Here is a 13,203-nt window from a genome sequence, read left to right as displayed (position 1 = left end):
CCATGTGTAACTCTGTGTTGTTGTTTTTGTCACACAGCTTTGCTTATCTGCTTTATCACAGTTGTAAATGAGAACTTGTTCTCAACTGGCCTACCTGGTTAAATAAAGGTGAAATAAAATTTAAAAAAATACATTTATGGAAGGATTTTATTGCCCTTCTTACACATGACTGTGACGGTCTGTAGTGGATGAAGTAAATCTAACTGGGGTCACTATACTGGATGGATTGGTTAAAGAGGAGAGGTAGAACAACATTTCTCTAAAAGAATAGCTGCTTCCATTATGGTGCTGCAGGAGGGATATTTTATTTATTCCCAAATCACTCTCCGACCATCCATACCCAGATTTAGCTTTCTCTATTAAAGTGTTTTATCACCACATAGGCCCGCAGTGGTGTGTATATGTGTTGCACGGTATACCAAAACGTTTGTACTTTTTCAATATTAGAACATGAAAACCGATTCGGTACTAGAAGTTTGGTTACTTTTGGGAATTCTATCAAATGTGTCTCACGTTGTCTGCTGATTGTGAAAGGTTAACGTCTGTCTATCAGCACAGCCTATGTCTCCTTATAGCGCGAGGGCTCCGTGCCTGCTCCGTGCCTGCTCTGTGCCTGCTCCGTGCCTGCTCCGTGCCTGCTCTGTGCCTGCTCCGTACCTGCTCCGTGCCTGCTCTTTGCCTGCTCCGTGCCTGCTCCGTGCCTGCTCTTTGCCTGCTCCGTGCCTGCTCTTTGCCTGCTTCGTGCCTGCTCCGTGCCTGCTCCGTGCCTGCTCTTTGCCTGCTCCGTGCCTGCTCTTTGCCTGCTCCGTGCCTGCTCTTTGCCTGCTTCGTGCCTGCTCCGTGCCTGCTCCGTGCCTGCTCTTTGCCTGCTCCGTGCCTGCTCCGTGCCTGCTCCTTGCCTGCTCCGTGCCTGCTCCGTGCCTGCTCCGTGCCTGCTCCGTGCCTGCTCTGTGCCTGCTCCGTGCCTGCTCCGTGCCTGCTCTTTGCCTGCTCCGTGCCTGCTCTGTGCCTGCTCTGTGCCTGCTCCGTGCCTGCTCCACTTAAGCCAGGCATACGCTCAAATGTTGTTGATCAGTACAATAAAATAATAGTAATCATTTATTAAACAGAGTAAAAATGGACAACTAGAACAAGCTCAAACCAAGTTTATTCACCTTCTATATCAAACAGCCTCAAAGACATGCTTCCAGCCATACACGTATTTATACCCCCTTCAGTCAGAATCTCCTCCTTTTCTCTAAACACTACATCTTTGTTGCTAGGCAGGAAGTTCAGGGATGTGGGTAATAAACTGTTCCTTCTCCCTTCATGTGACCTGACCTGACCTCGGCTCACATTCCTCACTAGCTCCACAGCTGTACAGCCTTATCAGTGACTGCAACCATGTGATTACCTTTCCCTTACTTAGTAACTGTCCAAGCCCATGGCTCTTATCCAACCTCCAATGACCCCACCATCTATATTCCTCATACATGTAACCATTAACTTCTAGCATAGCAAGTATTTCAAACTAGAACCCAACAATTCGCAAAGCGCTTTTCATTATACAAGAATAATCTCAAAGTGCATAAAATAACATTCAAATATGTCTAACCATATCATGAAAGCTACAATCAAAGTCTAGGAGGAAGGGTAGGCCAGCCGATAGAGATGAGTCTTAAGGCCTGCTTTAAAAGCTCCAAAAGTCTGAACAGCCCTGAGATTAATGAAGTTTCATAGGGGTGGTGCGTTGGAAGAAAAGGCACAGTCCCCCATTGTGCACGCCTGGTCCTGGGGGCATGGAGGAGTTTGTCGTCACTTGAACATAGGATGCCTGGATGTTCACAGGGGGAGAGTAAGTCTGACAGTAGCCGAGGAGGATAATTGTTTTTTACCCCTTTTTCATGGTATCCAATTGATGGTTGCAGTCTTGTCCAATTGCTGCTACTCCTGTGCGGACTCAGGAGAGGCAAAGGTCAAGAGCCACAATGCGCACTTAACCCAGCCGCACCAATGTGTCACAGGAGTCACTAGAGCGCAATAGGACAAGGACATCCCAGCAGGCCAAACCCTCCCCTTACCCGGATGACGCTACTCCTGTGCGGACTCAGGAGAGGCAAAGGTCAAGAGCCACAATGCCCACTTAACCTAGCCGCACCAATGTGTCACAGGAGTCACTAGAGCGCAATAGGACAAGGACATCCCAGCCAGCCAAACCCTCCCCTTACCCGGATGACGCTGGGCCAATTGTGCGCCGCCTCATGGGTCTCCCGGTCAGCAAGCTGCGACATAGCCTGGAATCGAACCTGGATCCGCTATTTGAGGAACAGGTAGCCAAAAGAGATCAGCAAGGATGGGGGGGATGTGGGAAGACTTCTTTGTTTGCGTCAGATTGCATGCAGGCCCCCAAGTACAACACTGCTATAATCGATTCTGGAGAAAATGTATGCATGGATTAGCTCTTCTGCGTCAATAAAAAGTGCTTCCCAAGTGGAAGGAAGCCGATTGTTTTCATCTGTAGCCCAATTAAATCAGCCAAAACAAGCTCAATAACTCAATGAATGCACACACTGCTATTGAATATGAACTTCCTTTTATTGTGAATAAATTTTCACAATGTAGTTTTCTCTTGAACATTTATTGAACAAGGATGTTTTGCTTCAACATTTATATGAATATTTAGGACTATTGAAGAGTAACCTAATGTTTTGTTCAAACAAATTTCAAACAATAGCTTAAATTGACACCGTACGCATGCTTTTGTGAAAAAAAGTCAAACAATAATCACACCTTGTGCATGTTTTGTGAAAAAGCTTTCTACAATTAGGCTTCTTTGCCCTTGAACAATTCATTTTTTTAAATTATGTTTTTCTTGAGCATTTAAGCCTATTAATTTGAAAAGCCTTAGGATTAAGCTTGCAAAGGAAGGGTATATTACTGATCATTTTTTAAGTTTACCAGTAAACTACCAGAATTTTGGTAACTTTCAAGTTTTGGGGAGAATTTATCACAAGACAACTAGTGGCCTTTTTGGGTACTTCAGATTATCACAGGTGTCTGTAATTATCTCTAGTCCTCAGTGTGTCCTTATCACATGTAAAATAATAAAATAAAATAATTGTTAAACATTATCCTAAATATAGTGAATACCATTGGGCTTTAATATAAGGTTTTCAGCATTAAATATTCTTTATATTTTTTACACACTTTTATTTATATGCTTATATACTTTTAATGTTGGTGGCAGTTGATTAATTATGCTATTTTATTTTTAACCATATGGTCTATCCACTAGAAACTCGTGGACAATATGGACACAGTAATAAAACATGTATACTATACTACAAATATACTACAAATATACTATATATACATTTTTACAAAGTTATTCAATTATAAATGAACAAAATTACAATGAATTACCAAAATGAATGAATTTTCCGGTAGCTTTGCAACCCTACTTAGGCTTAGGCGTACGCACTGACAGATAAAACATGATCAAAGAAAAACCTCAATGTAGCCTTTATGAATTGCAGAAGAAGGATACATTTATGGATTTTTTTAGGCATTGTTTTCTCAATATTTTATATCCTCACGGATCTAACCGCGTGGTCTGCGGGTTATGAGTCAACCCGTGTACCACTAGTGTGTGCACAGTATGTCTGCATGCGTGTGTGTATTCACGTGTGTGTTTGCTAACGATGGTCCCAATAGTTAGTGGTGTTACGCTATGGTGTTTGCTAACTATGGTCCCCTTACACAAAGTTATCTTTATTCTGTTTCCTATGTTTATTTGTATACAGTAGCTGTTAAACTCAATTTATGCTTGAAAGCACCCATGCACTTACTTAGAGGAAGTAGGAAACCAACTCTGTGGCATTGAGCCTCTTGTAAAATGGCTGAGCATTGCCAGAGCTTTGGAATGTTGGTTTGTTGTTGAGGAGGGGACACTTTCAAAGTGTACTGTCTTGTCAGCAGGCATTATGAAAACAAATAGTTAAACATCAGCGTGAGAGCATAAACTTTCCTAATGAGGCCCTTGGGAAGCGTTAGGTACAGAGAGCTCCACAACAGTGCAGTGCTACGTGTGGATTTAGGTCATTACTTTGTGTTGTGCCCCTGTCTCGCCCTCCAAGCTCCCAGCTCCCTCTCATAGTTATGATTTAGTGTGAGGATGACTTTACTAAAAAATGTTTTCTATCAAATCATCAAACCACCCATAAGCTGACTGACAGTTTGTCCAGCTCCAGCTCCAGCAATCTGTTTATCCGGGTCTCAGTTGAGCTCTGTGTAGCAGATATGGAACAGTTTACGATCTAGCTGCCACTTTGTTATTTAAGCCCTCAGCGGTGAGTTTGCCTTGCTCAGGCAGCAGGGAGGAGAAGGGGAGAGGAAGGGAGGAAAGAGGGAGGGGGAGGAGAGGGGGAGAGTACAGACCGAGAGGGGGAAAGAGCTGGGAGAGGAAGAGAGGAGAAGATGGGGAGATATATTTCCCAATGTACAGTATGTGTGGGTTGGCCTGTTCACCAATGATGTAACTGTCCTCTGCACACTATTCATGTCTCAGTCTCTCACACATAGACTTGCACATGGGCAGCAGGTAGCACAGGGGCAGCAGGTAGCACAGGGGCGGCAGGTAGCACAGGGGCGGCAGGTAGCACAGGGGCGGCAGGGAGCACAGGGGCGGCAGGGAGCACAGGGGCGGCAGGGAGCACAGGGGCGGCAGGGAGCACAGGGGCGGCAGGGAGCACAGGGGCGGCAGGGAGTACAGGGGCGGCAGGGAGCACAGCATCCAGGGAAATGGATTGCTGTCATAACTTGTCCATAGACTGCTTACAGGGTAAGGAAACCAACAGGTCATTTTGTAATTTGGGTGAACAATCACTTTAATCCTAATCTTAATGAACACACACACACACACACACACACACACACACACACACACACACACACACACACACACACACACACACACACACACACACACACACACACTTCCTCTGCAGTTACATTTACATGGATTTTATTACTTTATTTCATTATTGTCATGAATGAATTGTCCTCTTTGCCATCATCAAATCTTTAAGTAATCATCATCATGTCATTATCATCATCATATGTTTCAAGGCTTTCTTCTCCTGTTTTCTCTTTCCTAGAAATGAAAGACAAGCAAGCTGCTTGCAATGGAGACATCAGACTGGCTGATATTGGATGAAGCTCAGAGGGTTTCTATTTAGGACCTGACTGGAGAGTTGATGCACTACTTTGTGGTTGTGTCCCTTGAAAGGAACGCTGCTGTTATAGGGAGGGAGAGCTGTGTTCTATTTCTTCCTGTGGTGTTGGAGACAACCGAGGCTGTAGCAGCAGCAACCCTGGGTTGCCCATGCTATCATAGGATTATTCAACATCACTGCACTGGATTTGACTCACACAGTGCTCACTTTAACAGTCCCTCTGATGTACAGTGTGGTATAATTGTCTATTTGGGCATTGCTAAGGGAGCTAAACTAAGGAAGAGGAACGAATAATGAATCTATGTTAGGGTTGCAAAGGGAGAGTATAATACTGTTAACTTTAGAAGTTTACCAGTAAACTTCCAGAATTTTCAGTACATGCAAAATATATAAAACAATAAAATAAGATGATTTTGAAATAAACCATTTAATGACAACGCTAAAACATTATCCTAAACATAACCCATACATTTAGTGAATACAGTTTGTGTTTAATATGAGAGTTTCAGCATGAAATATCCTTCAGATTTTTACACACTTTTATTTATTTTGCCATGTCAATATGTCTTTGTTGTAAATGTTTTTGTGGTGGCAGTTCTGAAAACAGTAAATAGTAGGAGTAGTTGCAGAGTTAATTAGGCTATTTTCTCTTGAACCATATGGTCTATCCACTAGAAACTAATGAACACCAGTGTAAAGATTAAGAAAATATGATTAATAAACTTTTTTTATTATTCAAGTACAAATTACGAAAGTTACCATAGATTGTCATAGATTACCCGTTAATTGCCTAAATTGCTGAACATTACGGTAATTTACCAAATTTGTTATGCAACCCTAATCTAGCTACAGTACATCTAGCTACATCTATCTCAACCTAGACGGATGTTTTGCTCAGTGGTAAAGGATGACGGATGTTTTGCTCAGTGGTAAAGGGTACAGAAGTAGCCTAGGTCATTCATAAGATGTAAAGCATACTGTATTTCAGCGCAAGCTTTTACTCAAATCCCAAAAGCCTCTCAGGTTCTTGTCTCTGCTCCAGCCGATGAAATCATGATCAGTGTTTAAAGCTTTTAGCTAACAGCCCTGCAAAAAAAAGTGTGATGGCTGCGCACTTAAAAGATGTCTCATAAAGTTTGCTTAATTTTTCAAATGTGTTATTAGTTTCACGGCATCGGGGAAATGTCTGTGTACACTATCCCTAATTCAGTGAAAATCATTTTTCAAATCTAAAAACGAAGTGAGCTTTATGTGACATCTTTCTGAGTGCGAACCCATCACAGTTTTCTGCTTATCTGAATTGACATGTTTTACGCACCAACCAAACACCTGGAAGGGCGTGATAGTCCCCCTTTGATTAGCTAAAAGCGCTGCGAAACACCCAGGAGTTTGGCCTCTCTCTCACAGCTCTCGACTCCCCCTCCATTCTACCACAGGATGCCATCATCTCAGTCAAAGAGTTCAACATTGAATTTAGAGCCCTTTGGAATCCCCATCAGAAATGAGTGGTGAGCAAAAGGCAGAGATTGAACCAATCGGTGTTTCATTATTTATTTCCTCGCAGAGAGTGTCGTTGAGGCAAAGTCATTGAGAAAAGTTGATTCAGGGAATTAGAACAGTGTTCAGCTCTTTACTTGTTTGTTCTTTACCATCATGTGACGATACGAGACTTTGAAAGGCGCCACGCTGTAGATTAGAATCTAGAGACCTTTTCACACTACTGAGCAAAACTGACCAGAGACAAACTGAACTAAGCTAGCCGGGGTACACATCCATACTTGCTGATCCATGCTGAAAAGGAACATTTTAAAGAAGATATCCAAGCCAGCACAGTTGGGTTCGGATCAGCACGATAGTGTGAAAAGGGTAAAGGTTTTTAAAATATTAGCATCGTCATGTCTATGGGATTCAGAGCTACGGTACTGAAAGAATTCAAAGAAACACAACAGCAAGAGACAAGTAAGATGAGTAATTTGAGGGTATTGGAGAAAAAAGCCACAGGGAACTATACTTCATGTCGCTGAATAAATATTTCCTGCACATCCTCTGTTCAGAGGCGCTGTCAAGGATTATTCTCTGGCACATCAGAGTGCACTCAGCAACTAATCATTTTTACTGTGGAAGATTTAAGTGCCTTCTCTTGCCTGTCACTTATAATTTGAATGTCAACTGTCAAACACCCATGGCATAGTATTGTTCCTAAGTCGGATTTGAAAAGTCGTGTTTTTTTTGGGAAACCGTGGCTGTTTTTTTTCAGCTCAACACAGAACGCTGCTCAATGAAATAGTGGAGCAAAGCAGTCAATTGTCTGAGGTGCCACATGGAAATGTAGATTTTACGGAAATTATTATGCATTAGTAATTAAAAATACATTTGGCTTTGTGCTGAGATATACAGTATTTCTATGGAGATAGCGGTTTTTGCCTCGCAATACTTTATAATCTGCTGTCATTGTCATGTATGTATTCTATTTATAACCAGGGACGTGCCATTCAAATAGAAATCTTCCTTACAAGGAGACATGCTCCAAATGCCAATCACCAAAGCATGTAACGACCACAGCTCTAAGTCGTTGTAACAGCACTATTTTAAGTTTCACAATTCTAAGTGTTTCTTGAATTGAGTAGTTCTTGTGTGGTTACACGCACGCACGCACGCAAACACGCACACACGCACGCACACACGCACACACACACGCACACACACGGAAACTCATGCAGTAGATCTGTCTTCTTCTCTCCTCCAGCGAGGTCGTCCTCTCCAACATCAACCACAGCCTGTCTGGCATCTGGGAGTGCCAGGTGACCAGTTCCCGTGGCAACAGGTCCAGACAGATGGAGATCCTTGTGTTGGAAACGTCAGCACCCTACTGCTCAGCAGACAGGGTCAACAGCAACAAGGGGGACTTCAGGTGGGTGCTCTAACCAGACCAAAAACAAAGACTAAACGAAGACTGAATGACAAGGTCAAAGGTCAACTACAGTGCAACAAGGTAGCCTAAAACATGCCTGACCTCATGTCGGCCGTCAAGAAGTCAGTGTTTTGAGAATGTGCAATGTGAAAGCCCAATGGTTCGCTAAACTCAGCTCTGCTCAAGTAGGAAGCGACTGTAGAATATTAGATAACAAAGAAAGTAAACAGTCAAATGAAAAGAAAATCCATGGAATGTAAGTACTGTTTAGCTAGCAGTTATCCCCACGCATTAGGAATCCATGTGTTTCATATCAATCACCAAAATGCTAATAAATCTGTACCCCAGCTTTATACTGTAGCTTTCTATAAAACATTCCAATTAGTCTCTGACTGGCATTTTCCCATCCAGCTAAAGCCTTATGAGTTGAAAAGCTAACAGGCTCTCCACGAGACCTGGGTTCAAATACCTTGAGCATCTGCTTCAGTCTGCCTGGAGTGCCAGATGGGAGGGGTTTACCATTTTGGAACTGTTCAACTGGTTCCATTGCGTCAGGCAATCTCAATCAAGCACATTAATGATGGCAAATACTATTTGAAACCAGGTCTGCTTTCCACCTCTCCCTCTGTCTCTGTCCCTCTCCCTGTCCGTCTGGAAGTCTTGAGAAGTTGTCTGCTCTTCTCCCTTCAGTCTTGTTTCCATGTATGCTCCATTGTTGTCATGAACTGCTGTTGTACTTTTACAACCCACTTCCAGGGAAGCGAGCAGAGAGGCTTTGTTTCTGCTAAGCAGTGGTGTAATGGGCTGGAAAATGAGACCCTGTTTTTATCGGGGGGGGGGGGATTAGTGCCATAGATTACGAAGTAGCCGGTGCCATGATGACAGGGGGGAGAAAGCAGGACAGGTTCCTCTGAACATAACGACAGATGTATCCTCAGTCTTTCCTCAATTTACTCCCTTTGTTTTCCCGTTATGAAGAATTGCCAAAATGACATTGTTGAAATGAAACAAGCTTGTTTTCATTGGTGTTTTTGAGGGTATTTTCAGGGAGATCTAGACTACAGTAAGATGTACTGTATATGTAATATCCAGTTCCATTATGTTTGTTTACATGTCATGCAGATCAACAATCAACAATAAATGATACCTTAGTAATGCGACATAATAACAAGGCAACGTGTCACATCTTTGTAGTGTAGTCAGGAAATCAAGGCTTATTGTTGATCACGGTGACAAAGACATTGCTACCATATCTTGTGACAGGTGGCCAAAGACCCTGGCAGGGATACTGGCCTTCCTGCCCTGTGCTCCATCCACATTTGGCTATGCCCCCCACCCTTCTGGTGCCGCTTCACACCACCGCACTCAGAGGGAGAAGAAGGCCTGGCGACGCTGTGACCGGGCAGGCCGGTGGGCAGAGGATGACTATACCCAGTGCCCATATGCCAGCGAGGTGACTCGCATACTGCATGAGCTCACCCAGGTAGGACATTTTTCTCACTAGCAGAGACAACGCGAGACAAGGGGGTCTAAAACGGAATAATCTGAATCATTAACTATTTTTATTTGAGGTAATATCTGGCTTGATTAAGACCCATAGGAAGACATACAAACTGTTATTTTATAACACATATGAAATGCATCTGTGTAAATCCAAGTGATCTAGCCTCTTCTAACCCAATCACTGTTCTATTACCAGATGACCATCAACACCAGCAATGCCCAGCCGTTAGCCCAGCAGTTGGTAGCCTTCACCAGCAGGGCGGGGGACTTCAGCGATGTGATGGATGTCATCTTTGTCACACACCTGGTGGAGAGGCTGACTCGCCTGGTGGACCAGCGTAGAGAAGTACGTATGATAGCAGGACTTAGCCGCTGTTCACACACACACACGCGCGCGCACGCGCACACACACACACACACACACACACACACACACACACACACACAGACACACACACACAGACAGACAGACAGACAGAAAAATGCACACACACACACACACACACAGCATTTACCCTCAGCCTCCATGCAGCAGTAATTGTTTTGCTAAATCAACAGTTCTCTGCATATTGTAAGAGGAATTGCAAATTTGACTAATCACTACACTATATCTGCATAAAGCAGTCAAAACAGTACAAAAAGAGGGCTTGCAATTTCAACCAATCTCCACACATTTAACGCATAATATAGTTCAATCAAGTCACACGTCAACAAACTTTGTCCCTCATCAATGCATTTTCCGGAGAAATTGGACAAAAGCATTGCATATTGCCATGCATAATGTCAGAATTCCTCTGGCAAAATCAAGCATTTTTGCCCCGCAAATGTCAAAATAATCCCTGGGAAATTCTGGAGGGACTGAATAAAGAACCCCAAACTGTTTTCTTTGGACGAGCCGTTTATAGTCCAATGAAAGGCACATATGAGTGGAGGTCTCTTTTTGCCCCGGTAGCTGGCTAGTCTACTTGACTCCAGCTCCTTAAATGCTAGACTTAGGGTGCTAATTTCCCTGAGATGTCATCAGTGCGGCAATTTGGTAACATGCAATTTGAGGGGAAACTATACATATTGTTAGCTGCTATTCCTGACCTGGTATTATTTAAGCCCGTGAGATGTGAGTGTTTTTCAGTGTTTTGAAAGCAGGGATTTGCCAAATTCTGAGGAGTGATTTGCAAGAATAGACCTGAAACTGTTCAGATGACAGCTTAAATCAGGGGTGTCAAACTCATTCCATGGAGGGCCTAGTGTCTGCTGGTTTTTTCCTTTCAGGTGAGGGCAGTTCCTTACTAATTAGTGACCTTAATTCATCAATCAAGTAAAAGGACTGTAAACCCGCAGACACTCGGCCCTGCGTGGAATGAGTTTGACACATGTGGCTTATATGGAGGGATCCGCAGGTTAACGGAACTCGATTTGAGAAACCGTACATTACGCTAAATGTGCTCACACTCTAGGAACAAAGGAGTCTTAGCCTGCCACCGTCCACGCTATACTAGCCTTCAAAATTAATTTGGAAAAGCTGTGCGTTTTTGTTCATCTTTATGACAATCATGCACCTGAGAGCTAAATTGATGAAGAGGTAGTTCAGCTATCCCCCTAATCTATTCAAAATGTATTTCCTTTATACCAGGGGTCTTCAACCTTTTATTGCCCGGGGACCCCTGGTGAGGCAAACCGGAGACCGAGGGATCCTCATCATATGTTAGCCCCCCCCCCCCCAAAAAAATCTATGTTAGCCCCCCAAAAATGTAACCTCTTGTCTTATCATCGGGTGATGTAAAGAACATTTTAAAATGAATAGATTTCATAGAATTCGGTAGTCTATTTTGTTGTTCCTAGCGATATTAATAAAAACATTCAAAGTAAAAATGACAAAAATTCACTTTTTCAACATTATTATCTGATATACAGTACCAGTCAAAAGTTTGGACACACCTACTCATTCAAGTGTTTTTCTTTATTTAGACTATTTTCTACATTGTAGAATAATAGTGGAGACATTAAAACTATGAAATGACACATTTGGAATCAAGTAGTAACGAAAAAAGTGTTAAACAAATCAAAATATATTTAATATTTGAGATTCGTCAAATAGTCACCCTTTGCCTTGGTGACAGCTTTGCACACTCTTAGTATTCTCTCAACCAGCTTCACCTGGAATGATTTTCCAACAGTCTTGAAGGAGTTCCCACATATGCTGAGCACTTGTTGGCTGCTTTTCCTTCACTCTGCAGTCCAACTCATCCAGAACCATCTCAATTGCGTTGAGGTCGGGTGATTGTGGAGGCCAGGTCATCTGATTAAGCACTCCATCACTCTCCTTCTTGGTCAAATAGCCCTTACACAGCCTGGAGGTGTGTTGGGTCATTGTCCTGTTGAAAAACAAATGATAGTCCCACTAAGTGCAAACCAAATGGGATGGCATATTGCTGTGGTAGCCTTGCTGGTTGAGTGTGCCTTGAATTCAAAATAAATCCCTGACAGTGTCACCAGCAAAGAACCCCCACACCATCACACCTCCTCCTCCATGCTTCACAGTGGGAACCACACATGCAGAGACCATCTGTTCACCTACTCTGTGTCTCATGAGTTCCACCACAGGAAAGGAGGACCCAGAGTTACCTGTGCTGCAGAGGATAAGATCATTAGAGGTACCAGCCTCAGAAATCGGCAAATAACTGCCCCTCAGAATGCAGCCCAAACAAATGCTTCACAGAGTTCAAGTAATAGACAAACCTCAACATCTTCTGTTCAGAGGAGGCTGCGTGAATTAGGCCTTCATGGTTAAATTGCTGCAAAGAAACCACTACTAAAGGACACCAATAATAAGATGAAACTTGATTGGGCCAAGAAACATGAGCAATGGACATTAGACTGCTGGAAATATGTCCTCTGATCTGATGAATCCAAATTTGAGATTTTTGGTTCCAACCGCCGTGTCTTTGTGAGTGCTAGTTTCATCATAGCGCTTGATGGTTTTTGCGACTGCACTTGAAGAAACTTTAAAAGTTCTTGAAATGTTCCGCACTGACTGACCTTCATGTCTTTAAGTAATGATGGACTGTCATTTCTCTTTGCTTATTTGAGCTGTTCTTGCCATAATATGGACTTGGTCTTTTACCAAATAGGGCTATCTTCTGTATACCAACCCTACCTTGTCACATCACAACTGATTGGCTCAAACCCATTAAGAAGGAAAGATATTCCAAAAATACAATTTTAACCATGCGAATCTGTTAATTGAAATGCATTCCATTTGATTACTTCAAGAAGCTGGTTGAGATAATGTCAATAGTGTGCAAAGCTGTCATCAAGGCAAAGGGTGGCTACTTTGAAGAATCTCAAATCTCAAATATATTTTGATTTGTTTAACACTTTTTTGGTTACTACATGATTCCATATGTGTTATTTCATAGTTTTGATATCTTCATTATTATTCTACGATGTAGAAAATAGTAAAAAAAAAAAAAAAAAAAAAAAACCTGGAATGAGTAGGTGTGTCCAAACGTTTGACTGGTATTGTACATTTTCGCGGACCCCCTGCAGTAATTCTGCGAACTCCCGGTTGAGTACCCC

General features: G+C 42.7%; 1 protein-coding gene across 1 annotated transcript in view; it reads left to right on the top strand.

Annotated features, from left to right (window-relative positions):
* The window catches only part of LOC129836160 (adhesion G protein-coupled receptor A3), a 255,828-nt gene that overhangs the window by 115,239 nt on the left and 127,386 nt on the right, over positions 1 to 13,203 (top strand). Inside the window, exons 8-10 of the mRNA XM_055902004.1 lie at positions 7,960 to 8,124; positions 9,388 to 9,607; positions 9,824 to 9,973. Coding sequence (XP_055757979.1) covers positions 7,960 to 8,124; positions 9,388 to 9,607; positions 9,824 to 9,973 — 535 coding nt within the window. The remainder of the gene's footprint in view (positions 1 to 7,959; positions 8,125 to 9,387; positions 9,608 to 9,823; positions 9,974 to 13,203) is intronic.

Source organism: Salvelinus fontinalis, chromosome 37 (genome assembly GCF_029448725.1).
Source record: "Salvelinus fontinalis isolate EN_2023a chromosome 37, ASM2944872v1, whole genome shotgun sequence".
NCBI lineage: Eukaryota > Metazoa > Chordata > Actinopteri > Salmoniformes > Salmonidae > Salvelinus > Salvelinus fontinalis.
This window is presented reverse-complemented; position numbering and strand designations above follow the sequence as displayed.